General features: G+C 55.2%; 1 protein-coding gene across 3 annotated transcripts in view; it reads left to right on the top strand.

Moving 5' to 3' along the window:
- The window catches only part of IL4R (interleukin 4 receptor), a 41,557-nt gene that overhangs the window by 8,060 nt on the left and 5,791 nt on the right, over positions 1-27,706 (top strand). Inside the window, exons 1-7 of one of the 3 annotated variants that reach the window (XM_049638462.1) lie at positions 8,801-12,003; positions 13,523-13,610; positions 14,639-14,777; positions 16,058-16,209; positions 17,352-17,503; positions 22,523-22,679; positions 26,115-26,211. In XM_049638462.1, coding sequence (XP_049494419.1) covers positions 13,541-13,610; positions 14,639-14,777; positions 16,058-16,209; positions 17,352-17,503; positions 22,523-22,679; positions 26,115-26,211 — 767 coding nt within the window. In that variant the 5' untranslated portion in view covers positions 8,801-12,003; positions 13,523-13,540. Of the gene's footprint in view, positions 1-8,800; positions 12,004-13,519; positions 13,611-14,638; positions 14,778-16,057; positions 16,210-17,351; positions 17,504-22,522; positions 22,680-26,114; positions 26,212-27,706 lie in introns of those variants that run through there. The other 2 variants (XM_049638461.1, XM_049638460.1) reach the window with 2 other exon arrangements.

Below are 27,706 nucleotides of genomic sequence, written 5' to 3' on the forward strand. Positions count from 1 at the left end.
TGGGGCCGGTGCACCAGGAGGCTGGGGGGGTGGTCTCAGGACACCCACCCACCCCAGATGACACCAGCTGGTCGTCGGAAGCCAAAGGGAGACCACAGATGTGTGGTGTGGTTTTTGAAAATGGAACTCTTTTCCAACGTTTAAAAATCAGGAAAATATGCATAGAAATCTGGATTTCTAGCTTCTTTTGAAAAATCAGGAGACCTAGCAATGCCCAGGCCTTCGCTGATGTGGCAAAAAGTGGCTGACACAGAGTGACGGCTGCCCTTTAGGGCTGGGCCTGTGCCCGCCCGCTGCGGCTTGTCCCTTCTCTGCCATTGAGGTGTCGGGTCTGTGATCCCGTAGACACCTGGGTCGTCTGGGGCAGGTGGCTGTGAGCTGTGCGACCCCCCCGCCGAGACAGTGAGTGAAGAAGCAGGTAGGCTGAAGTCGGGGGCCCCTGTAAAGGCTGGGGAGTGGACTGCGGGGTCTTTGGGGACCCTCGTGGGCCTGAGCACGGGTGGGCTGAGACGTTTGCGGCCGTGCCCCCTCAGCCCGGATCGCACACACGTTCCCCCATCTCTTTCCCTTTTCCTCCTTAGTGAGCTTACGTGCAGGCCGGTGCACAGCTTCGTGCATTTTCCCAAAGCAGTGTGTGTAACCCAGCTTGACCGGCCCCCCGGAAGGTCCCCTCCTGCCTGCCCCGCCAAAGACACTTCCCTGACCTCTGACCCCCAGGATCAAGGGCTGTCTCCTCTGGAACTTGATGTAAATGGAATCAGTTTTGCCCTTTGGAACCCGGCTTCCTCCATTCAGTTCGCGCCCGTGAGACCTGACCACGGTTGTCATGGCCGCTGTCGCTACTCAGGGTCTCGGAGCGTTTCCTTGGTGCTTGAAGATGGGCTTTTGCCACCTGCTCCATCAACGCTGTCCCTAGTGCCTCTTCCACCCCGCTGTGGTCTCTCCGTCCCCTTGTGCGACCGGCGAGGCAAGTGGTTCTGTCCTCACATCACAGACGAGGAGACTGATGCTCTGAGAGGGCCCCTGGCTTGCCTAGGCCTGTCAGCCGGGCAGGGCAGGGCCTGCACACTTAGGCCCAGAGTTAGGCTTCTGTGTGTCAGATGCTCTAAGGTCGCTGCCCACGTGGGCGGCCCCACGCGTCCGGGTGTCCCTCACCGTGCCAGGGATAACATTGGCGCAGGGCAGGGTGGACAGCAGGATGCGCTCCAGGGAGAGACCTCTGCCCCCAGCACCTGTCTGCAGGCAGAAAGTGAACAGGGAGATCTTGCCTGTGCTGACATGCTACCTACCGGCTGTGGGTTTGCCCAGGGGGCAAAGTCCTGGTCACTGTTGAGACAAGTTCACAGAGGAGGGCTGGGCAAACAGGGACAGAAGCCAAGTTCCAGCTCACTCACTTCCTGCCTGGTCACCTTGGATGATCCCTGAACGCCTCTGAGCCTCGGCTTCCCTCTCTCTCTGCGGTTCTTAGGCAGGTTCCTGGGCCTCTGGGTGTCAGTTTCCCCCGTGTCTGCCGTGGGGAGGGTACTAACCGCACCTGCCCTGTTCCTCGGGTTGCTGTTAGGGTTAAATGAGTTGGTTAACTTGTAAGTGCAAGACAGTCTGCTCTGACCAAGGCTGTGGCCGGTCAGTTTGGGGGGTGGGGTGGAACCCCTGGGCAGAAGGGCCCAGGGCATCGTCTCTAATGGCTGGAGGAACTGGGGACACACAGGGGCAATCATGGTGACTTCTGCAGACCTCGGGAAGCAGGCCCACTGGGAGCCGTGACTGTCCCTAAGACCAGCAAAATCTAATCAGCATCTTGGGGCCAGATGTCATAATCATGGTAATGCCCCAATTACCAGCATTCTGCAGTCACTTCCCCCGGGGGTGGCCAAGATCGGTGCCTGCATTAAGGTATTTAAGGAAATTCGGAGCCAGAATTGGTCAGTGTTTATCTAGCTGTGAGAGGTGGAAAATTCCAGCTTGTGGAGCTGTGTCCCTGCTTTCATGAGGGATGGCCGTCCAGGCCCTCCTGCACTGAGCACATACCCATGGCCCCTCTGCTGTGTGCCGAGCGGCGTATGGCTCTGGGGTGCCAGCAGTGAACAGGGTGGACACAGCCTCGGGTCTCGTGGGAGCTGGGACCGAGGTACAGGACGTGTGTGCATGTGGTGAGCCTCAAGGGATAAGTGCTAAACAGAGAAATGGCCTTGCAAGTGACGGGGCTCAGCTGCCGTTCCTGACTCTGCGGCGTCTGGACACAGGGCCCGTAGGCTCAGCCTCCTCCCTGGGGCCTCCAGGACCTTCTGAGGTCCAGCCTCCCCTGGGTTCCCACTGGCAGCTTGGGACAGCCAGCACGAGTGTCCCCACTGCCATAAAGTGGCCAGCCTGTCCCCAAGATGGTGCCCCCTCCAGCGGGTCTGGCCCAGCCATGTCCTGTGAAGGAGGTCCACGGTCTCCAACCCTCTCCTTTCCCCCTCAGACAAGGCCTTCCCTAACTCTGCGCAACCGCGTGGGTTCTGACACGGCTAATGACCTTCAGGCCTGTCTCCAGCCCAAGCCTACCTTCTGAGCTCCAGGCCAGTAGAATGTATTGCCTCCGTGGGGCGCCTAGGGGGCTCGGTCGGTGTAGCGTCTGACTTCAGCTCAGGTCATGATCTCACTCCTTGTGAGTTCGAGCCCCACATCGGGCTCTGTGCTGACAGCTCGGAGCCTGGAGCCTGCTTCGGATTCTGTGTCTCCCTCTCTCTCTGCCCCTCCCCCGTTCATGCTCTGCCTTTCTCTGTCTCAAAAATAAACATTAAAAAAAATTAAAAAAAAAAAAGAATATATTGCCTTCCGGACTGGATGCCCACTCCCCACCACCTGCTTCGACTCCCCGTGTCCCCGGCATGGGGGGCGCGTGATCTTCCTGGCACCCACTGCCAGCCATCGGCAAGTTCACCACCCTTACCTCCCGTGCAGGGCTGAGTCTGCCCCTCGTCTCCAGCAGCACCCAGCACGCCCCTCAGCCCGGCCACCTCGGCCTTGAACCTACAGCCCTTCTCCACACCTAAGGTGCAGTGGACTTTCTGGCAGGTGCACCTGCTCCTGCCCTGCCTGACAGCCTTCAGTGGCTCCCCGTTGCACTGGGGATGGACGGGGTCTGAACCACGCACTGTGCCTGGTTGGCAGTGTTGTCTTCTGGCCCCACTGACCTCTCCTTCTGTCCGTCCCTGCAGCCCACGGCCTATCTTGCGGGGTGGGGGATGGGCCATGCCCTCCATCCTCCCTGGCTATTCACTCATCCTTCACTCGTCACTTCCCCCGTCTCTTGCCTTCTCCCGAGACTCCTCAGGATCAAAAATGGGCTTAATTATTGTCGCCCCCTCACAGTGAGGACTTAGAGCATCTAGAACAGCGGCTGGCACTGGGGGAGCACCGTGTAAATGTAGAAATAAGAACAAGGTGGGAGACGCAGGGTTGCTTGTTGAGGAGGTACCCTGCACCGGCCGCCGGGCTTGGCCTTCTGCTTACAGAGGACGCGACGTGGCCTGCCCTCACGGAGTCCACGGCGCCTCCCGTGCGTGGGAAGGTCTTCCTCCCTCTGCACACGGCACCCCTGCCCTCCCCTGGGGAGTCCCTCTAGGGACACTTGACCCTCGAGGACCAGCGTGGATCCTCCCTGACGGCTGCCTGCCGACAGCCTCGTCGTACCCACAGCCCCTCTGCAGGCCTGCTTCCCGCATGGGTCCCTCCCACACTGCGTGGCATCCTGACAAGACCAGATCTAGCCTTTTTGATGGCTCTCTTCTCTTGGCAAAGTCTGTGCGGTCAGCAAATGCTGCTGGCTGTGCCCTCGACAGATCTGGAATCCAGCCTGCTCTTACAGACCCCTTCCCGGCACCTGCTGCCTGGACCAGCGCAGGAGGCTCCTCACCAGTACCTGCTTCTGCCCTTCACCCCGTGGGCCCTGTAGACCACATAAGCGGAGAGATGGCTTAAAACGTCTCATAATGTCACGTCTCTGCTCAAAAACCTCCAGTGACTTATCTTCTCAAGTACTTGTCAGAGGGAGGAAGTGAATGAGTGAATGCATGAGTGGCTTCTCCCACGTCTGCGGTCGCCAGCACGTAGTAGGCACTTAGTAACACCCGCCGCGAGAATACACGCGGGCAAAGGCTGGGAGCACACAGTAGGTGCACGGGGAGCCCGCTGGGCTCTGTTGGCCAAGGTGGCCGGTTCTTGCCTCCAGCAGTAGTGGAGGCAGCCTGCCGTCACTCCTCACTCGGCTTTCGGTCTTGGGGCCCTGGCCTGGCCTGCCTTGCCGGCCAGGCGGGGCTGCTGACGCGGCTGCCGGTTCCGGGAACCTCTGCCGGGCAGCGCTTCTGGGAAGGCGACCGCTGGGAGGAGAAGTGTGCCCCTGGCTCCCCGCCAGACTGGCCTAGCTGTCCCGGAGGCCAGAGGAAGCTCCAGGCTGGCTTAAGACTGTGGAGTTTCAGGGGCTGGTGGCTCCCCCCAGGGAGGCCACCGTCAGCCCCTGCTGTCATCGGCTTCCTCTTCACATGCGCTCGCTCCTCATGGGACTGGCTGCATCCTGTCTGCCCGTCCAGCCCCACTTTGAGCCGGTTTGCGGTCAAGAGAGGAAAGAGGAGCCCGTGTGGGCGGCCTTGCAACCCTTTTGGGCTCAGGAAGAGCCTGTCCGGTCACTGCCTGACTGCCACCGGCCTTGACATTTCAAGACTCTCCACTCCCCTCCTCCCCAACAGAAAGAGTGAGTTAAGTGTATTTCACTGCCAGCAGGAGGGTTTTCCCACTCAGAGCACTTCTGACCTCTTCCTGGCTCAGGCTTTCACTAAGTGCTGCTTCCTACCTCCCTGACCTTGGTTTTGTCACTTGCCCGTCTCTAGGCCTCAGTTTTGGCCATAACACCGCATTCCCAGGGGGCCAGGGATGGCATTTCACGAGGCGGCAAAAACAAGTGGTCAGGCACGTGGCTTCTGGAGTGAGGCTGCCTGGGTTCAAATCCTAGCTGTGTAACTTCTCTGTGCCTCTGTCTCCTCCTGTGTAAAATGGGGGTTTCAATGGCAGCCTGCCTTATAGAGGTGTATGCACGGCAATCGTCATAAGCAACAGCTCGGCACCTCGTGTTTGAAAATAGATTACAGGATCTGTTATTCTTGATTTTTAGCCACTCATTTAATAGATGTTTATTGAGCATACACTATGTATGTGTCAGGCACTATTCAGGTCCTGGGGACAAAACAATGACCATAAAGCTCTGTCCTCATGGGGCTTGCCTTCTGATGGGGTGTGTGGGGCAGGGGGGAAAAACAATACATATATAGACAAATAATTTAAATGGTATGGGTGATCCTCTACACTCAGAACATTGCAAACTAGCAGCAGAATGAGAGGGGCTGTTTCATGTTTTGCCAACGTGGAATAGTTCTTGGGTGAATAATTTATGCCCTTTGCCTGTTTTTTTTCTTCTTTTTTTTAATATTTTACATTTATTCATTTTTGAGAGACAGGGAGAGACAGACCGTGAGCAGGGGAGGGGCAGAGAGAGAGGGAGACACAGAATCCGAAGCAGGCTCCAGGCTCTGAGCTGTCAGTACAGACAGAGCCCGGTGCGGGGCTCAAACCCAGGAACCGTGAGATCATGACCTGAGCTGAAGTCGGACACTTAACTGACTGAGCCACTCAGGCGCCCCACCTTTGCCTGTTTTTTTTTTTTTTTTTTTTTTGGGACAGAGAGAGACAGAGCATGAACGGGGGAGGGTCAGAGAGAGAGGGAGACACAGAATCGGAAACAGGCTCCAGGCTCTGAGCCATCAGCCCAGAGCCTGACGCGGGGCTCGAACTCACGGACCGCGAGATCGTGACCTGGCTGAAGTCGGACGCTTAACCGACTGCGCCACCCAGGCGCCCCCCTTTGCCTGTTTTTCTTAAAGGGATGTTTGTCTTACTGATTTGTAAGGTCTCTTTATAGGAAGGTCATTAGCTGTCTACAATGTAGATTGCTATCTTTGTCTAGTCTTTGCTTGCTTTTTTTTTTTTTTTTTAAATCTGAGAGAGGGGAGGCTGGAGAGAGGTAGAGGCAGAGAGAGAGAGAATGTTAAGCAGGCTCCACGCTCAGCACGGAGCCCCAACACAGGGCTCGATCCCACAGTCCTGGGATCATGACCTGAGCTGAAATCAGGAGTCAACGCCCTGAGCCCCCGAGGCGTCCTGCTTTTTTTTTTTTTTTTTTTCAGTGGTGCATTTTGAACTGGGGAAGTTGAAAACATTTTTGCAGTCAGATCTCTCAGTCTTTGCCGGCTACGTTCTGAAATAAACATTCACATGTGTAACCTCAGTGATACGAACAGAGATGCTGATAAGTGTAGGACAGAAATAAACAGGGTGTTGCGATGAGCAGTTAACAGGGGGGCACCCTCAGTGGGTAGGGTTTCTGGGTGTAAAGGCTGTGAGGGAGAAGAGGGCTTAGGAGTGCGTCAAGGTGCTCGGAGGCCAGTGGGACCAAAGGCTCGTGGGGGACGGGGACGGGGTGGGAGGCAACGGTGGATGTGTACCGGGCCAGATCATCAGGGGGCTTAAGGTTTTGTTTGGTTGGTTTGGGTTTTTGCATTTCTTACACTTCTTATTTTAAGACGATTGTAGACTCACACACAATTGTAAGAAATAACAGAGTCCGTTGCTGCCCAAGAGTGCCGTCTCACAAAACACAATAGCCTAACCGGGATATTGACATTGATGGGATCCGCTGAGCACCCCTGTTTTCCTTGTACCCATTTGCGGGTGTTTGGTTCTGTGGAGTTTCACCCCGTGTGCAGGTTTGTTTCGCCAGCACAGCAGCCGCGACTCGAGGAGCCCCGTGTTGCCCTTTTATAGCCACACGGACCTCCCTTCCTACCCGCCGCCTGTGCATCTGTTCTCCATTTCCATAATTTTGTCATTTCAAGAATGTTACATAAATGGAATCACACAGGCTGCACCCTTTTGGATTGGCTGTTTTCACTCCCGGGCTTGGGTTGAATGCTGAGTCAGAGATGCTCCTCTTGGATGGGCCATGAACTCCAGGCATCCTTGTCCCTGGGCGAAGACACCCTTTGGGAGCCAGAGGCTAACGAAGGGCTTGAGCAGGCAGTTCATGGCCTGGTTTCTGATGTTAAAATGACTCTGCCGGGGCGCCTGAGGGGGGCTCAGCAGGTTAAGCGTCTGACTTTGGCTCGGGTCATGATCTCATGGTTTGTGGGTTTGAGCCCCGCATCGGGCTCTGTGTTGACAGCTCGGAGCCTGAAGCCCGCTTTGGATTCTGTGTTTCCCTCTCTCTCTCTCTGCCTCTCTCCCACCCTCTCTCTCTCTCTCAAAAATAAATAAACTTAAAAAAAAAATGATTCTGCCTGCAGTGTGGCGAAGAAACGAAGTGACTCATGTTTGCAGTAACTGCTAATTCCTTGCCGCCCACCGTGCCCCTGCCCCATCATTCTCTCAGCCCCAGACTAGCCCTTTGGAAAATCTTGCCACAACCCTGTTCAAAGACCCTTAAGGGGCACCTGGGTGGCTGTCAGTTACGCGTCTGACTTCGGCTCAGGTCGTGGTCTCGTGGTCCGTGAGTTCGAGCCCCGCGTCGGGCTCTGTGCTGACAGCTCAGAGCCTGGAGCCTGCTTCTGATTCTGTGTCTCCTTCTCTCTCTGCCCCTCCTCCACTCATGCTCTGCCCCCTCCCCCCTGTCTCTGTCTCTCAAAATAAACTTAAAAGAAATTTAATTCAAAGACCCTTAAAAACCACTCATTGCCTAGAGGAGGGGTCTTTGACCTGGAGCCCTTAGCCTGGGCTGTGGGGGAGCTGTGAACCCCTAAAATGGGATGCAAAATGTAACGTGTGCACTTTTCGAGAAGGAGGGTTTGGAGTTTGCATCACATATTCAGACGGATCAGTGATCTCCAGAACATTAAGGACTGTGCCTTCCAGACAGAGATAGTGGTTAGGAGCTGAGGCCCCCGAACCTGATGGCCCCTGTTCAGATCTCGTGACCTCCACGGCTCTGTACCCTCAGACAAGTCACTTACTCCTTCTGTGCTTTGGTTGCCTCATCTAAAAATGGGGGAAAGAATAGTACCTACTTCATAGGGCTGCGTTGAGTATTGAATGAATTAATCAAAGTGCGGTGTTCACAAGGAAACTTGGCACGTGGGAAATATTGTATGTTTGTTAAGTGAATCATGAGCCTATAGGGTGTAGGGGGGCAGAACATTCAGGCAAAAACTTCCTAGGCCCTCTGGGATTTTCAAGCCCTCTCTGTGTCAGTTATCAATCATCCTCTAGACAAGCTTCAGATCAGCAGGGTTTCTTCCAAAGGGATACACAGGTGTGGTTGGGCACTGTCCCCTCCTTTGTCCTGGCTTTCATATCTCTGTTAATATGACTTTCACTGGCTTTTTTTTTGTCTTTTTTTTTTTTTTTTTTTTTTTAAAAAGGTGCTGCTTCACCTATGGCGTGTGGGGCATTTGCAGACATCAAAAGCCCTGAGTCTTTTCTGCTGTTTCTGGTTCTTTGCTTGGGCAGCTTACGTTAGAAATTGACAGGGGCGTTGGGTGGCTCAGTCGGTTAAGCATCCAACTTTATCTCAGGTCGTGATCTCGAGGCTTGTGAGGTCAAGCCCCGCGTCCAGGTCTGTGCTGACATCTCGGAGCCTGGAGCCTGCTTCAGATTCTGTGTCTCCCTCTCTCTTTGCCCCTCCCCTGCTCACGCTCTCTCTTTCCTTCAAAAACAAATAAACATTAAAACATTTTAAAAAGAAAGAAAGAAATTGGCAAGCAGGGGGGCCAGCTCTTCCTGGCTTATTTCATTCACCCAGTTGAGCCCTTTCTGCAGTCCTTGGAGAAGGTGAAGGCACTGATAATGCCAGAATGAACTTCGGGCTCAGAGGCCAGTAGACTGGCTTCTGACTCTAGCGCTCCCCTCTTGCCAGCTGTGGTTCCTGACGGGCAAGCTATTTGACCTCTTTGGCCTCAGTTCCCTCAGGTCGAAAACGGAAGTAATGGCCCATGTAGCAGGGCTCTTGGGCAGATTCAATAAGGTAATGTTCCTAACGCACTCAGCTAAGTGCCAGGCACAATGTGAGCACTTGACAAGAGGGGTTGTGTTTACACAAATCTTTGGCTCGATCTAAGGAAACTGTTTCCAGTCTCAGTTCTGCTCAGCCATGACCTGGAGCTGAGCGTCCTGCCGTGGAGGCGTGCAAACGGACGCTGGGCTGCTGTGTGACCTTGCACGCACGTCTTGCCCTCTCTGTTTCTCTTCATTCGAAATCGGGGCGAAAGTGACACCTTTGCCGTCTCTGCCATAGGAGGCTGTGGCCCCGTGTGAACTTGTCCGAGGCAGCGTCACCAGGACTTCGTAGAGGACACCAGCGTCACGGGTCCACCGCTCCACTCCCGCCCCTTCTTCCTTGTTCTTCACTGTGACTCTTGAAGGGAAGCGAGTTGGGGCTTGGAACAGATACCAGGTTCCCCCTGGGGAGGGTTTCCAGACCCGTGCTGAGCCCATTAGAGGCCCCACATCATGTCCAAAATGACTTTATTCCACAAACATTAACTGAGCAGCTGTTATACGCCAGGCACCAACGTAGAGGCACCAGGAACCTGGCAGTGAACAAGACAAATGACAGCTCTCAGGATGACAGGCAACTGAAAAAGAACAGCTGTTCTGGACTTTCCTTGCCTTTTGTCTCCCCCCCCCCCCCCCCCCCCCCCCGCCCCCAGCATTTTTTGGAAAACCACAGGCAAGTTCTTTTATAGACTTCTCCGTTAGGTTTGTCTGACACTCCCCTGTGATTTGTGCCCTTGGGGCAGCATCGCCAGAGAAGGAAGGCTATGTTCTCAGGGGATAGTCTCAGAGAGCTCATGACCCTGCTTTGTCCCGTTCCTGGAGATGTCACCTTTGACCACTTGGTTGAAGGTGGGGCCTCCCAGGGTTCTGCATCATCTCCGATTTTACGCACACACGTATATGAAGCATAGGATGCGGTAAAGTTAACAAGCGTTTTGATTCGTTAGTCAATAGACAATACGAATTTTGTGGGCAGATGCTTAGAGGCTGCCCCTGCTGAAATACAGCCGCTCTCTCTGCCCCGCGTATAGATCTAAATCGGGACAGACTCCCGCACCCCTATTGAACTCCAGGGGTTACGGTTGGTTACTGTACCTTTATTGGGGTGCTTCACTTGTGCCCGTGTGGGCCGGTGGACGCGGTTTAGCTGGCTCCTGTGTCTTTTTTTTTTTTTTGACGGGAGCCCATCATTCTTGGAGTGCGTCCTTACTCTCTGACACAAGGATTCCAGGCTCGTCATGCACTTTCCCTGCTCGGATCCTGGACTCATTAGAAGGAGCTCTGTGGAGGGGCACCTGGGTGGCTCAGTCGGTCGAGCGTCCGACTTCGGCTCAGGTCATGATCTCACGGTCCGCGAGTTCGAGCCCCACGTCGGGCTCTGTGCTGACGGCTCGGAGCCTGGAGCCTGCTTCCGATTCTGTGTCTCCCTCTCTCTCTGCCCCTTCCCTGCTCATGCTCTGTCTCTCTCTGTCTCAAAAATAAATAAAAACATTAAGAAAAAAAAAATTTTAAAAAGAAGGAGCTCTGTGGAGGCAACGAGCAAGACGGAAATAGGGTCTGCGGACCCGCCGACAGTCATGCGTCAGTGTTAATGTCCTGATTTGGGCAGTTGCATTGTGGCTGCAGGAGAATGAATGACCTCCTTCTCCGAAATATACACTGGAGCCTTAAGGAGTGATTTATTCATTGGGAACAAACGAATACATAAAATGAATAAAACAGAGACAGACTGAGGGGGAAGGTGTGCACTCGGGAATGGGTTTCGTGTGTTTCACGAGCAGCAAGGAGCGAGGATGTGGCCGGTGGCGGGAGCACCGTGCACAGGTGCTGGGCCAGGTGGAGAGGGGGGCGGGGCCCCGCTGGGGAGGCCCTGCAAGGGGAACAGAGTCCCTGGGGAGCTTCCGGCAGGGACATAACCCCCCCCCCCCCCATGCTGCACAGACACCGGGCGGAAGGCTTCAGGTCCGCGCGACTCTTCGTTTCTGCAGTACAGCTGCGAGGTTAGGCTCCGTCTCATCTGCACGTTGCAGGTAAGGAGGCCCACGCTGCGATGATGACCACGGGACTGCCTTGAACCGCACATAGCTCCCAAGCCCCAGGAGGAAGCCTGGCCGTTGCTTGGCTGAATGCGACGCGGAGGTCGAGACCCACACGGGGACAGGGAGAGCGGATGCTGTGAGCATCGCCGGGAAACCTGCCTCCTCCATACGTCGCGCTTTAGAGGGCGCCACGTGCCGCGAGTGCCGTGGGGGGAAGCGCACGCCCCTTGACCCGGCGAGATCCCACTGCGGAGCATTTCCCTTCACGAAAGCGACTCCTTGGGCCGTGGCTGTGTTCAGGTCACTGTTTGAGGACCCTGCGCGTGTTAGCCCATTCAGTGCCCACAGCACCCTGGTCAGGTGGGGGCCGTTCCTAGCGCCACTTCACCGGGCGGGAAACTGAGGCACGGAGGGGCTAAGCGGTTTGCTGAACGTTCATAACGAGTAAGGGACAGAGCAGGTGTTCAAACTTCAGGAAGACGCTGCACAGCCATTGCGGGGAGAGGAGGGAGGGGGGCAGGATGTAAGCACAAGCTCCAAAACAGAAGACGTTGTACCGGCCCGATCTGTCAAACTAGGTACGCGTGGAAAGGACTAGATTTGGATGCCAGATGTCTCCAGGGGCGTTTTTCCAGGTGACGGAATTACAGCCGTTCCTTTTTGTTTTAAGTTTCTTTAGTTTTGAGAGAGAGAGAGCGTGCACCTGTGAGCAGGGGCGGGGCAGAGAGAGGAGACGGAGAATCCCAAGCGGGTCCCGCGCTGTCGGCACAGAGCCCGACCTGGGGCTCGGTCCCACAGACCTGGAGACCTGGACCCCAGCGGAAGTGAAGAGCCAGACAGGGGCTTCACTGACGGAGCCACCCAGGCGCCCCCTACAGGCATTCTTGTACGTTTGCATGTCTCTCTTTTCCGAATTGTCTACGGTGATCCCGTGTGGCTTTTGTAATAGGAAAAAAGATCAATATCATACCTTAAAAAAACAAAACAAAGAACAACAAAGCAGTAAGAGTAATCAGTAAAGGCTAAAATCCAGTGACACACAGGGAGATCCCACTGATTGGATGCTTTGAATCTCTAGTGGTATGGAATGATATTTAATGATATATTAAGCTTAAAATTTAAGTTTCAGTAGGAAGAGGGTGCTGCTAGTTGGGGAAACAAAATTCGTACTTATCTCCCTGTTTGTACAGATACAAATCTGGAAGAGTTGATACGAACGTGTACGTGGCCTTGGGATTTGGAGGGATTGGAACTGTGTTTTCTTTTTGGGTGTCTGTGCTTGCTGACTTCTATTCCCCAGTCATGTATTACATGGGATGCATCTAACACAGTAGGGGCAGTGTACGATCCCATTTATCTGAAACACAAAACACAGAGGTCGTCTATGGGGTTAGGAGTCCAGGTGGTGGGGAACGACTGGACGGAGAATGGCAATAAAGCACAAAACCCCAGGAGCATGTAGCAGGAGAGGCTTACTTAGCTCAGGTCCGGGAGAGCCGGCTTACCTGGGCGTGGCCAACCTCGCTGGAGGTTGTCACCTGTGCCCCTGTGGTCGGCCTGGGGTCGGTTACACAGTTCTGCCGATCTGCTGATCTCGCTCACATGACTGGGGGTGGCTGCCTGTTCCCCGATGCAGAATGCGACGTGTCCACATCCTCCAGCAGGCTGGCACGTGCGTTCTTAAGACAGTGGTCGTGCAAAAGCAGGCTTCTTCAGTGCATCCCTTTTGCTCATATTCTACCGGCCAGAGCGAGTCACGTGGTTGAGCCCAAAATCGAAGGCCAGGGGAGAATGCCCTGCCCGGGGCAGTGGGAGGGGGAGGGGGGGAGGGGAAGGAGGCGGTGGGCACCGCAAGGTTACATGGATCCAGGAGGACTGGGAAGAATTGGGACCATTGGTGTAAGTCTAACACATTCAACAGCATCCTTTTTAGTGGCCACCTAATACTGCATTGCATGGGTCTACTGTTCATTTAACCTGCCCCGTAAGGCTAAACAGATTAACATCTCCAAAGTACATTTCAAGGAATTGTAAGTCTCTTGGGGGTTTAATTGGGTGTTTAGCCTACACACACATACAGATGAAGGTTGAGTAGGGAAATAAATTTGGCAAGTGTTGGGTTAAATGAAGAAAAATAAGTTTCTTTGCCGCAGGACTTATCAGAGCCTTTACACACAAATGTGCATTATGGTCTCCCGTAAGTCCAAGGGGCTGCTTAAACTTAGCAGGTCATGGGATTTTTTTCACGAAGTGTCTCTTGCGGGCAAGCATTGTGGGCTTTGTACATCTGAAACACAACCGTTTCATGATGATGATAGGTAGATAGAGAGAGAGAGAGAGGGTGAGCTCTAGTGAACACAGAGGGCTCATTCTTGGCACTAACCTGGCTCGCTTTCACTCAGCAGGTGTCTTAGGATCTCCCAATGGGGCGACTTTGCTCTGGGCTCACGTTCCCTGTGAGCTGTCTGATCCTGATGTGGGCGGCAGGCTCTGGTAAGTCACCACCTCTCATTCATTCATCCACTCATTCATTCAGCAAACGTTCATTGGCTGTTTAGATGCCAGGGTCCTAGGATAATCAGCGAAAGGAACACAGATTCCGGGCCTTGAGGAGCTTACATTGTAGTGGGAGGGGACGGCCAATGACACAGGGTCCTAATTATAAGTCAATTGTAAAGAGCGTTAGAAAGTGATAGAAAAACACAGCACAGAACAGAGTCGGGGGCACGTATTTGCGGGGGGTGGGGAATCGGACGTTAGTTTTGGACACGAGGTGAGTTTGAGATCTTTGTTAGGTATCTAAGACTCTGCCTTACACGTTAAGTCCTTTATCCGGCGAGCGTGTGCCAACGTATCCGCTGTGGAGGCTGGTGCTGGGCATCAGAGCGAGAAGGCACCTGCCTGTCTGTTGTCGGGCTCTCGAACGATTTGGCAAACCCAGTACGTGCCCTGCCGGCCTCACACCCCAGCTCTGCCACTGGCCAGTGGGAAGAAATACCCCAGCCTTTCATGCTGCCCTTGACATTGGCTGAACCGAACTGGCAGCCAGAGGACAGGGGCGCCTGAGTGCCAAGACCATGGCGTTCAGCCGCCTGAGCCAGAGAGGGGTGCAGAACGGATGGGGTCCGGGAGCGGGCAAATGGACGGCGGCCCTCCTCCTGCTCACACGGCTCTGGAGCAGACGCCCGTGGTGATGGAAAAGACTAGAAATGCCTTAGATTAGAAACGTCCTTTAATCTGGCCAAGGGCAAGCAGTGGAGGTGCCATGAGGCAAGGTAGGCCTGCCGCGGGGGGCAGTCTTCCACATCGGGAATCGCCCCCATGCCAGCCGGGACGCCGCAGAGCCCCGTCCTGCCCCCAGCTCCCCGGACGCCGGCCCACAACCGTGCCTGGGACTGTGGTTCCCTTGCGTGGCGTTGGCCCCTCGGTCCCGCTTGTCCCGCTTTCCTGCTTGTCCCGCTGCTGCACGTGCCCCTTGCTGCCTGGCTCCGGCCGCACACGGCGCTCCTGTGTCTCCCCAGGGAGCGTCAAGGTCCTGCGTGCGCCCACCTGCTTCTCCGACTACCTCAGCACCTCTGTCTGCCAGTGGAACATGGATGTGCCCACGAACTGCAGCGCTGAGCTCCGCCTGTCCTACCAGCTGAACTTCATGGGGTCCGAGTAAGCCACGAGTGGAGCTGGGATCTGGGGGAGGCTGAGCCCAGAGCGTTCACCCCAGGAGTTCACTTGTCCCGGTGGTGCCCTGGAGCGCGGGGTGCTGAATGGGCTTCCCCACAGCTGACTGAGCGTGGTGTTCGAAGTGAGGCGCCCTGGGGTGCCTGGGTGGCGCGGTCGGTCAGCTCAGGTCATGATCTCGCGGTGCGTGGGTTCGAGCCCCGCGTCGGGCTCTGTGCTGACGGCTCGGAGCCTGGAGCCCGTTTCGGATTCTGCGTCTCCCTCTCTCTCTCTACGTCTCCCTCTGTCGCGCTCTGTCTCTCTGTCCAACATGGATAAACGTTATAAAAAAAAAAAAAAAAAAGGGAGGCGCCCTGGGGCTCAGTGGGCATGTCACGGTGCTCTAAGTGCACTGTCACTGAGGCGCGTGGCGTGTGGGTGTGGTGGAATGTTGGACTAGACTTTGGAGTCCCGGGGTTTGTTCGTCTGCTTCAAAGTTAGACCAAAGCTCTTGTCTCGGTGGCTCGTAATATTGCTATTTACCCTGTTAGTAATTAAAACAGAGATACTAGATCACGACAGCACACGGGTCCACATTCGCTAAGCCGTCGGGGCAATGATCGCGCGCTGTGTAGCGTCTGGAAAATTCCACCTTACGCTTGAAAGAAACAGTGGAAAATGGCGCACGGCCTCTTGGTATTATGAAAAGAGTTTGACCTCGTGACCCGCCCCCGGACCCCGCTTTGAGAACCGCTGGCTAGACCGCTTGTTTGGGCACGTTAGCGGTGGAGCCCACGGTGTTCTTTGGGGGACCGTGGAGCCTGGGGTACGTGGTTCCGGCTGGGTCACCGGGACAGCCGTGGCACATGGGGTGCTCTTCCAGGCGGCGCTGAGGGTGCGGCTGGGTACGCGAGGCACGCAGTCACGGGGGAGTGTTGGGGTGTGCCCACCCCAGGGTGCAGGGTACGTTGCCAGAGGCCTTCCCCTACCTACCGAGGCAGACGGGCTCTGCTTCTAAATGTGGTACGCTGGCCTAGACCAGGGCTCTGCAGACTACGGCCCGAGGTCCGCATCTGGCCCACCAGCTGCTTTTATAAATAAAGTTTTATCGGCACACAGCCACGCCCATTCGCTCCTGCGTTCCCCGTGGCTGCTTTTGTGCTAGGAGAGCGGACTTGAATGGCTGAGACACACACAGCGTGGCCCTCCAAGCGCGTGTCCCTTGAGGCACGTTCCCGGGATGCCCGTGGGTCACAGCCAGCCTAACGCAACACCCGTGTCTGCAGAAACCGCACGTGTGTCCCTGAGAACGGAGAAGGCGCGGCGTGTGCGTGCAGCATGCTGATGGACGACTTCGTCGAGGCGGACGTGTATCAGCTGCACCTGTGGGCGGGGACGCAGCTGCTGTGGAGTGGCTCCTTCAAGCCCAGCAGTCACGGTGAGGGGCACGGGGTGGGCTTCCCGGACCCCCAACCCCGGCTGGGCTCTGGGGCGGGGCGGGGGGTGGGGGGGCGGCAGGCTCCACGCGGGGGAGGGAGGCGCAAGCAGTCTTCTGCGCGTCCCCAGACGTGACGGGATTTTTGCCCCTTTCTGGGCTCCGGCTTCCCGTCTTTGAAATGGGGCTGGGCTCCCTAGGACGTCAGGTCCCCTTCAGTCTACGCGTCTCGGCCGCCTGAATGTAAGTGCCCAGCCTGGGGTGCTGAGATGAGGCGTGCTTAATAGAAGGCATTGCTGTAGACCACAGACTGAGCTGGGAACCTTCCTTCCCCGCTGTGTGGACTGGTCAGCTGCTGCTTCTTCGGACAGTCTGACCTCAGAAGTCTGACTTCATCCTGGTAGCCAGAGTCCCCACAGCAATTCACCACGATTCTGCTGCGGTACCGTGACGGGAGGTTGGGACATCATCTATTGCTCTGTGACCTTGGGCAAGTCACATCACCTCTCTGGGCCTCCTTTTCCAGAAGAGAGCTATCCCCGTTTTACGATCGGGTATAATACAGAGGAGGCGCGTAACCTGCCCCGGGTCACACGGCCACAAAGCTGCAGAGGAATATTCTTGCAAGAGTATCGCCGAGCTCAGAGCTTAGTAGTTACCACCCACGGTCGGGGGGTTGTTGAGATAGACCCAAGAACGAACCCATGAATTAAAATCGTTTCTGCACGGGTGGGCCGGCTTTACATACCTGTAATCTCCTGGATAGGATTGCTTAAAAGGAGACTGAGTTTTAAAACACGCGGGTCAAGATCAACAAAAACTCTGAGTCATAACACAGCGCATAGATGTGGCCCCAAGTGTGAAGGAACCGAAGTGAAAAAGCCACATTTTGGGTTCCTTTGCCTTATGCTTCCTGCACTCACTGTAGAAAGTCGGTTAGTCCCCACTCGTGGGAAGCGGAGTTTTAGCGACATTGTAATCAGTATGATGGTGGTCATTCTCTGCTGAGACGATATCCACACGCTATTCCGTAAATGTGCTACGGAGGTGTGCTCGACCAAGAGCATCTAAATGACCCGTGCCCTGCGGACCCTTCTCCTCCCCGCACCTGGACAAGCGCCTCACCAGCCACTGCTTCTCCGCAGTGAAACCCAGGGCTCCCGGAAACCTCACGGTTCACCCCAACGTCTCCCACACGTGGCTGCTGAGGTGGAGCAACCCTTACCCCCGTGAGAACCACCTGCACGCCGAGCTCACCTACACGGTCAACATCTCGAGCGAAGACGACCCCACGGATGTGAGTGTGTGCGCCTCGGCGTTTCTCTGCCACCTCTTGGGACTCGGGCGGGTGGAGACCGGGGCCCCTGGAGCCCGACTTCCACCCTGGCTCTGTGCACCCCGCCCCCGCCGTGTGCCTGGTTCCCAGTGTGCCGTCATTTCATGCCGTCGCTGGGTCCTCATAGCACTTACTTCTAGAGGCGGCCGATGGAGGCTGACACCTGGTTTGCGATCACAGCACTGATCGTGAGTTTCCTTCTTAAACGACGCGTTGACGGTTTTTAGGAGGGAGAGCTGATGGGCAGCAAACCATCGGGTCAATACTGGCAGGGGCCTGCACACGGGATGGCTTGGCCTCTGAGTTTGGTTTCAGGCGGGGCTGGAGATCATTTCCTGCCACCCATGTCTTCCCCTCAGGCATCCCCACGGGAGGCACATCTGAGCACCCTGGGCCCCGGCCTCCCACAGAGCGGGCTCCCGATACCTGTTTCCGCTCCCTGGCTGCGGGGCCCTAGCCCTGTCGCTTAACCTCCTGGGGCCCCGGTTTCCCCCTCTGTGACATGGGGAGGATAAGCGTCCCCGCCCCATCAGCCCTTGAGGGCGCCAAGCGTGTGACACAGGCTCCCCCGGCCTGGCTCTAAATGTGTCGTAAGCACTGTTCTCCTTTTCGCCGGGGCGCCGCAGGCCTTGGAAAGCCCCGGCGGCCTTGGCCTCCCACACCTTGGTCTAGAACTCGCTACGTCAGCGTCGCCGAGGGCCTCTTCGGAGCCACGCCCCGTGTCCTGTGTCCTGGGACCCAGGCTGGCCTGGCTTCCGCTGCCAGGGAGCAGGCCCCACTCGTCTCGCCCTCTCACATCAGCTTCTCTGCTTCCTGTCCTTCCCACCTAAGCCAGGGAGGGGGCGGGTATTGGCTTCCATCTCTCGGTTTCTCAGGTGTGGTTTCCCCCTTGGCTCTGGGCCACGGCGCAGGGTGGGAGCAGGGATGGAGGGGCCCGGGTGTGACAGCGGAGGCTCAGAACGCACTGGCAAGGCTGCTCTGATGCCGAAAGAGATAGGCAGATCCCATTTCGTAGGTGAATCCCCTCCCCGTGTGCTGAGCCTGTGCAGGGCTTCAGAGGGGTGAAGTCCGGAGGGGAGAGAGGGGTGTGAAGTGTTCTTCATTTGCTTATCGTGGCTGCATCCAGGTTCCGGGAATCTGTCCCTCCCTCGGCCCGGCTTTATTCTGGGTTAGGTTCATTTTTAGGTGGTGGCCAGCATGCCCCCCCACCCCCCCCCCAGCGCCTCCGGGGCTACGTGCCAGCGCCACACTGGGAGAGTCCCACTTTTAATTAGTCCCGGTAGAAGTTCTGGGACCAATGCTCGGTTGCCTGGCTCGGATCACTTGCAAATCTCTGACCCTGGCCCAGGCTGTGGGCAGGAAGGAGGGTGCTCGTACTGTGCTCTGATTGGCCAGAGGTGAGTCACACGCCCACCTCTGGAGCGCAGGTGTGGTCAGTTCCCCCCAAGCCACGAGGGCTGGGAAGGAGGGAGGGGTGGCTCCCCGGAGCAAACTCCAGGGAAGGGGAAGCGGGGACAGGGCTGGCTGTAACAGCCAGCCTTGGGACCTGGGCCTGGACTCCCAACCAGCAGGTAGAATTAATCAGTGTACCCGAGCTATGGCTCAGTTGTCATGGACGTGCTGGGCGCTGCCCGGAGCCTCAGAATTCCTGGCTCAGCTTCCCCTGTTGGTGGGGCAGACGCCACGGACACACCCCTCTCCCATCTCTCCCTTTCCCAGGGCTGGACCCACCTGTAGAAGTCCCCTCACTCCTCATTGGCCGGAGTTGATCTCTAACCAATCACAGGCTAGACAACGGGGTGGGCACAACTGGTCCTGGCCAATGAGGATGAACCCTGGAGGTGGAGTCAGAGGCTTACCTGCCCTGAGCTTTGAGGACGTGTCCCCAACGGCAAAGATGGGCGCCCGGCCCCGTTTGCTACCATATTGCAGACGCCAGCTACAGCTCCGATTGGGTGGGACCGATTTTTTTGTTTTTCTGTTTTCCGAGGTATAATTGACATACGATATTGTAATAGTTTCAGGTGCACCCCAACGTAGTGATTTGACGTTTTGTACACATTGCAAAATGATCACCCACAGTAAGTCTGGTTACCATCTGTCACCACACAGAGTGGAAAGAATATGAGCAACTGTGTTCCCCATGGATGACATAGATGGGATCAGTTCTAGAAGACACCTTAGAAGTGGAATTTGGGGAGTGGAGCTACCTATTGTCCTGGATGATCTCTGGACAGGGGTCCATAATGGAGGTGGAGTTTTGGCCCGGGCATTGGAGGCCGTAGAAGAGTTTTCTGGACGGGGAAGGAAGGGAAGAGTAGGAGGCCAGGCAGAGGGAACCACGTGAGGAAAGGCTTGGGGGATAAGAAGATTCATGGCGTGTCTGGGGATTACGGAGATGTGGCAGTGAGTGCAGTGAAGCAGCAGAAAAGGAGGCCACCAGTCTGTTCAGGATCGTGAATGGTTACCATTGCTTGCGTGCCTGAAATGTGCTAGGCACAACACAGCCCTGCAGGTGGGAGGGTGTTGGTCTCTCCATTTTAGTGATGAGGAAACTGAGGCCTGAGAGGTGGAATGGCTTGCCCAGGGCCCCCCGGCTGGAAAAGGCAGAGCCGGGCTGGGAAACCAGGATTTGAACTCCAGAGCCAGTGCTGTTTCCTCTTCCTTGGATCCTTCTCTCAGGGGTGGCCTCCCAAACACTTGGCCCTTTTTGCCAAAACAATAACAACAACAACAACAACAACAACAACAACAACAACAATAAGCCACAAGTGTTTCCTGGGAATCCCCAGTTTCTGTTCTGTTTCTTGGTAAAACATTTCCCACCCCCCCCGCCCCCCACTCCTTTCTGGGGTATACGATTCCTTTGGCAACCTAGGTCCAGCTGTTGCTTCCTGCTTACTCATATTTAGAGAGACAATAGGGCTGTGAGTGAGTGTCCTTGTCTTCTGCCCTCGCTTCCTCCCATAACTCTCCCCTTGACCTCTGCTCCAACCCGTGAGCAGAAGCAGGGCTGCAAAGGGACGGACCTGGCAGGGAGAGGAGCCGCGGGCAGAGGATTCAGGCTACTCCCATGTCGTCAGATCGATCCCGAACACAGATTTCATTTCGCATCTTAAGGGTTTTTAAACACGAGTAATATTTACGAGTAGTAAAAAAGCCAGATGGCTTGAAAGCACTTAGAACGGTAATGTGTTTCTCTTGTGACCCCAACCCCCAGAGATTGACTGCTCCCGTCTCCTGCCAGGAGGGGAAGGAAGGCCAGGTTAGAGCCAGGAGAGGTTGTGAAGGCTGTTGTGTCCTTCCAGAGAGTGTGTGCCTGTACAAGCAAGCGTGAAACATGTGTGTTCATTCACCGCCGTGTCAGTTTTCTCTTGTTATGTAATAATATCACCACCAATGCAGCTGCTTTATTTTTTTTAATGTTATTATTTATTTTTGAGAGAAAGAGAGAGAGACAGAGCATGAGCAGGGGAGGGGCAGAGAGAGAGAGGGAGACACAGAATTCGAAGCAGGCTCCAGGCTCCAAGCTGGAGGCACAGAGCCCGATGCGGGTTTTGAACTCACGAACCAAGAGATCATGAGCTGAGCCAAAGTCAGGCACTTAACCAGCTGAGGCATCCAGGTGCCCCAGTGTAGCGACTTTAAACATCACACATTTTATTGACCATTTCTGGGGGCCAGGAGTCTGGGTGTGGCTTACAGCTTCAGCTCTCCCAAGGGCACAGTCAAGGACTCAGCTGGGGCTGCGGTCTCATCTGAGGCTTGACTGGGGAAGATCACTCCCCAGCTGCTATGTTGTTGGCAGCATTGTTTCTTACGGGCTGCTGGACTGAGGGCCTCGGGTTCTCGCTGGCCCTTCGTGGGAGGCTGCCCTCAGTTCCTTCCCTGTTGTCTTCTCAAAGCCAGCAAAGGAGAGAGTCTCCTAGCAAGTTGGAATTATATAGCCTTACAGAATATAATCCCATGGTGGGTCGCAAGCCCTGGCCACACTCAAGAAGAGGGGATTACACAGGGGCGTGATACAGGGTGGGGGATCGCAGGGCCATCCCAGAGTCTGTCTTTTTTTTTTTTTTTAAGTTTATTTACTTATTTATTTTGAGAGAGACAGTGCACAGAGAGAGGGAGAGAGAGAAAATCCCAATCTCCACACCCTCAGCGCAGAGCCCCTTGTGGGGCTCAAACTCATGAACCGTGAGAGCATGACCAGAGCCAAAATCAAAAGTTGGATGCTTAACCGACTGAGCCACCCAGGCGCCCCCCCTTTTTTTTAAACATAAAAAGCAGTAGTCAGCACATACTACTTTTCATTTACCTTTTTCACTTGATAACAGGTCTTAGAAGTCCCTTCCCAGCAGTTGGAGCAGGGCTGAGATTCTAGGCCAGAGTTTGGACTTGACTATGACGGCTCCAGAGAGCCCACAAAGGAGAGAGAGAGAGAGAGACACCGGGGACCTTACCTGTGCTGTAGAAAGGTCACTCTCATGCTTCCTGTGTGCCAGGAATAAATAAATCATAATAAAATAAATCATTGTTAATAATGATTATTAATAAAAGATAAATCGTTATTTATTATTTATTACCATTTTGCGGAAGAAGGATGTCAAGGTCCAGAGAGGTTATGCGACTCACCTAGGGTCACACAGCTAAAAAGTGGCAGCAGGGACTCCTACCCTCGTTTTACAGAGGAGGAAATTACAACTCAAAGCTTAATCGGCTGGCCCCAGTCATGCTGTATGGCTGATCGTCAGGGCGCCGGGGCCGGGGGTGGGGGGAGGGCATTCCCTGACCCCTCCCGCCTGACTCTGGTCACGGTTGTGGAGGTGGCAGCCACAGGCCTGAATTGGAGGAACAACCAAACACCGAGGCTGGTGGCCCTTCGACACTGCGGGGGAGTCAGCCAAGGACAGCAGCCAGGGTGGGAGCCGGTACCTCCTTTGCCCCGAGCTGGCGCGTTAACGTGTCCCTTTCCTCTCCCAGTCCAGAATCTATAATGTGACCTACATGGGGCCCACCCTCCGCGTGGCAGCCAGCACCCTGAAGTCTGGGGCTTCCTACAGCGCACGCGTGAGGGCCTGGGCTCAGAGCTACAACAGCACCTGGAGCGAGTGGAGCCCCAGCACCAAGTGGCTTAACTGTGAGTATCTCCTGGGAGCCATGGGCAGTTAGAGCCGGGGCCACTCCCATTTGTCCTATTGGCCAGACCCCCCCCCCCCCCCCCCCCCCCCGCCTGCCCACCCTATGGGTCCCATAGAGTGCCTCTGACCGCAGGTAACGGAATTCCCGACCGACCTGGTGTACTGCTCAGGGTGGCCAGGGCGAGGCTGCGGTCACAGATAAGCCCACGAGGCGTGCGGCTCAACACCGCCGAAACGTATGACTCGCTCACGTAACGGTCCGGCGTGAACATCGCTGGTTTGTGGATGGTTCTCTTCCTGTGGTTTCCATCATTCTCTAGGACGAAGATCCTTTTTTTTTTTTTTTTAAGAGAATTGAACAAGTGAATTTATTTTTTGTTCTTTTCAAATTTTTATTTAAATCCTAGTTGGTTAACATACAGCGCGGTATGGGTCGGAGTAGAATTCAGGGACTCATCACTTACGTACAACACCCAGTGCTCATCCCAACAGTTGCCCTCCTTAATACCCATCCCCCATCTAGCCCCCCCCCCCCCCACCTCCGTCAACCCTCAGTTTGTTCTCTGTCATTAAGCGTCTCGTATGGTGTGTGTCCCTCTTTTTTTTCTCCCTTGCCCTATGTTCATCTGTTTCGCTTCTTAAGTTCCACATATGAGTGAAATCACATGGTATCTGCCTTTCTCTGACTTATTTCACTAGCATAATACATTCTAGCTCCATCCACATTATTGTAAATGGCAAGATTTCATTCTTTTTGATGGCTGAGTAACATTCCTCTCTGTGTGTGTGTGTGTGTGTGTGTGTGTGTGTGTGTGTGTATGTGTGCGCGCGCGCACTGCGTCTTTATCCATTCATCCATCGGTGGACATTTGAGCTCTTTCCATGCTTTGGCTATTGTTGATAATGCTGCTATAAACGTTGGGGTGCATTTACCCTTTCAAATCTATAATTTTGTCTCCTTTCGGTAAATACTTAGCAGTGCAATTGCTGGGTCTTAACGGTAGTTCTCTTTTTCACTTTATGAGGAATCTCCACACTGTTTTCCAGAGCGGCCGCACCCGCTTGCATTCCAACCAACAGTGCAAAAGAGATCCTCTTTCTCCGCATCCTCGCCAACATCTACCGTTTCTTGAGTCGTTAATGTGAGCCATTCTGACAGGTGTGAGGTGGTATCTCATTATGGTTTTGATTTGTGTTTCCCCGATGATGAGTGATGGTGAGCAGCTTGTCATGTGTCTGTCGGCCATCTGGATGTCTTCTTTGGAGAAACGCCTATTCATGTCTTCTCATTTCTTCGCTGGATTATTTGGTTTCTGGATGTTGAATTTGATAAGTTCTTTATAGATTTTGGAGGAGAACCCTTTATCAGATATGTCGTTAGCAAATATCTTCTCCCATGCCGTAGACTGCCTTTTAGTTTTGTTGATTGTTTCCTTCACTGTGCAGAAGCTCTTTATCTGGATGAGGTCCCAGTAGCTGATTTTTGTTTTTGTTTCCCTGGCCTCTGTCAACAAGTCTAGTAAGTTGCCACGGCCGAGGCCAAAGAGATTGCTGCCTGTGTTATGATTTCCTGTCGCAATTTAGGTCTCACATTTAGGTCATCCATTTTGAATTTATTTTTGTTTATGGCGTAAGAAAGCGCTTCTTAAAAACCTGAGCCCAGAAGTGACACACACACACACACACACACACACACACACACACCACTTCCTCTCCAGTTTTATTGGTGGAACTAGTCACATGGCCACACAGAGCTGCAACCGATTCTGGGAGATGTAGTCCCTCATACGGTAGCTGCATTACCCCCACCGGCCCCCACAAGAGGTCTTTGCAACACTGTTACTCATGGCTTTTTGCAATGGAAACATTGATTTATCTCACATAAAATGAAGTCTGACAAGTGGACCTTCCCTGGTTTATACCCCAGCTCAGTGATGTGGCCCCAGAGGCTTGTTTTCTTTCCCCCAGCCCTCCTTAGCGTGGTAGCATTTTATCCTTAGACTTGTTACCCCGTGCCCCAAGCTGGCTGCTGCACACGCCCTCATGCCCCAAAGCCTAAAAGAAATGAAAGGCTCCACAAACAAGTGCTCCTCGGACATCTCTTTCATCAGGAAGCAAAAATCTTTCCAGAAGCTTCCCTAGCGGACTTCCCTTGCATCTCATTGGCCAGGACTGTCGCGGGGCCTCTCCCAGCTGCAAGAGAGGCTGGAAACTCATGCCTGGAAAAGAGAATAAGATAATCACGATTGACCCAAACCTCAGGGTGGGCACACTGCTCCCTGTTGAGTAAGGGGGCCGCCTCAGGCACCAGTCTGTACCATGGAGAAGGAGCAGGGCTGTTGTGGGCACCCAGTGGGAGAAGGGTCTTCAAAGTGCCGGGCAAAGTGGCTGCGGGTGGGTACCCCACCCGCCCCGCCCCGCCCCGCCCCCGCCCCTGACCTTAGCCCTCTTGTGTTGTTCGTCTTGCCTTGCAGACGTCACCTGACCCATCTGCCTTCCACTCCATAGGTAGGATCTTCTCCCACTGAGTGTCCCACGTGGTATAGTGCTGGGCAAAGTTCACTCGATTATACCACTGCCCTGGGGAAGGGAAGGAAAGGGAGAGAAATGGCTTCTATGGAGCATGTACGATGGGCTGGACACTCATTCGTTATTTCCACAAATATGTATTGAGCCCATACGGCACGCCTGGCCCTGTGTTAGACTCTGGGGCATCAGCCATGAACGAAACAGACAGAAATCCCTGATCTTGTGGGACAGACCTTCTGGAGGCGAGACAGAGAACAAACAAGTAAACAGGAAAATAAATCAGATAGCCCTTGACCCATATGACATTAAGTCCGGGGAGAAAATCAGGGTGCAGGCACGGAGAGATGGGAGGGGCAGCAGGGGAGAGGGCGTGCCGGAACTTTTTGGAGCAGGTGACGGTGAAGTGAATGAGAAGGGGCCAGCTGTGCACAGACAACAACGGCAAAGGCTTATGGGACATGCGGGCGCTGCTCTGACCGCGTCGTGTGATCCCCACAACTGCCCTGCGACCTCAGTGCTGTGTTAACCCCAGTGTACAGATGAGGAAGCCGAGGCACACAGAGAGGCTGAGGGCCTTGTCCTGGGTCACCAGCAAGGATATGACAGAGTCAGGCTTTGAACTCAGGTAGTTGGGCTCCGCAGGTCCCCCACTCTTGACCTCTGGGCTTCAGGAGAGGGGCAGCAGCGAGTTCAAGATCCTGGGGTGCCACGGAGCTTGGGAGGAGCAGGGGAGAGTGAGGAGGCCGTGTGGCCAGGGCTCAGTAGCAGTGGGTGAGGCGGGAGCGCTGGGTGGAGGCCGGCCCACGCAGGGTCTGAGCGGACCCTTTCCGGAGGCCTCGGCGGCCTGGGAACCAGCGGGTGGCACCCAGCACGGCGCAGGCTCACGGCTTCCCTCCCACTTGCAGACTACGAGCCCTGGGAGCAGCACCTCCCACTTGGCGTCAGCATCTCCTGCCTTGTCATCCTGGCCGTCTGCCTGTCCTGCTACCTCAGCGTCATCAAGTGAGTCCGGGGCTTCGCCACGGGATGGCCCGCGAGCCGGCCCCGCTGGGGTGTGCGGAGGGTGGGAACCCCCCTCGGGTCCGTCCGCTCTCACGATACGTTTTTATTGAGCAGCTACTATGCGCGAGGCCCAGGGGCAACAGCTGAGAGCAGGGCCGACCACGACCCTGTCTGTGCTCTTGGTGGGGAGACCGAAGCCATCGGTCAACCAATAACCACAGCTGGTTTCCATGGTGATCCGTGCGCTGAAGGGAATCTGCCGGGGTGAAGGGAAGAAATGTGCGGGCTGCTGGGTCGGGAGGCCAGGCGGGCCCCTCTGAGGAGGCGATATTCGAGCTGAGGGATATTCTGGAGGGAGAATGAGCTGGGGAGGGACTTTCCTCCAGCAGAAGGAAGATGGGTCACCCTGGGTCCCCAGGATGAGGTCCAGACACTCAGAGCACGTGGCAGGAGACAGAGGAATTCTAGACAGTTGCCCCGGAGACCTGCGTTTGGATCCTGGCCTTGGAGCTCGGGAGCTTTGTGGCCAATAAGAGGCCGAACCTCTCAGCCTTGGGTCTCTGTTGCAGGTGGAAGGAGCTTATTTCATGAGTGCTGAGAGTCCTGAGAGAGTCCCGGGCCACAGTAGGCGGGGGGATAGAAGGAGCCTTGTTTCCAGTGAGAGCTCAGGCACTTGGGTTCGTGGTGTCTCGCAGCGGCCATCTTCCCATCTCTGAAATGGGACCAGTGAGCCTTGGCTCACCGCGTGAGGCTTAGCGACGACTGGGCGCTGAGCGAGCCGGGTCCTGCATTTTGCCGGCCACACAGTAGGCATGCAGCAAATACAGGTTCCCTTCGTGTCTTATTCCGGATGGCTCTGCGTGACCCTGGGCTGGTCTTTTCCCCTTCTGTGAGCCTCAGTTTCCCTATCGGCGGTCCCTCCCTGCCAGGGAGGCCCTTTCCCCGGGTGTCACCGTGGCTCCTGCCCCCGCCTCCGTGGCCACTCAGAAGTCCCCTCCTCCAAGAGGCCTTCCGCGAGCACACCCTCCATTCCTCTCTATTCCCTTTCTTGTGTGTTTTTATTCATGACACTGAAGTTGCCATGGCTGAGGTCGCTCTCTTCTAGAAGGTCAGTTCCGCCAGGGCGGAGAATTTTGTCTGTCTTGTTCACTGTTGCGTTCCCGACGCCTGGACCAGTGAATGGTGCATAGCAAATGCTCAATAAATATGTGTTGCCAGACTGAGTGAAGCGGGAAGCCAGTCAGAGGTGATGTGAGAACCTTCCCTCCCAGCACTGACGCTGTGTGGCTCCGGACAGACCAGGCGGAGAGAAGGACTCCGTTTGTCTCTGGGTTCCCTCAACTGCTCTGGCCATCCCAGGCCTCACCCCAGCATCTTGGTCTCGGCTGCCCCGGGGAGGGCAGAATTGCTGATGGGGAAACCCAGAATTCTCTCTCTGCTGCCTGGGTGTCTCCTAACTCCCTGGGGCTTATTCCCATGGAGGGCAGAGGTGGCC

The sequence above is a fragment of the Panthera uncia genome, chromosome E3 (genome assembly GCF_023721935.1).
Source record: "Panthera uncia isolate 11264 chromosome E3, Puncia_PCG_1.0, whole genome shotgun sequence".
In the NCBI taxonomy this organism is placed as follows: Eukaryota; Metazoa; Chordata; class Mammalia; order Carnivora; family Felidae; genus Panthera; species Panthera uncia.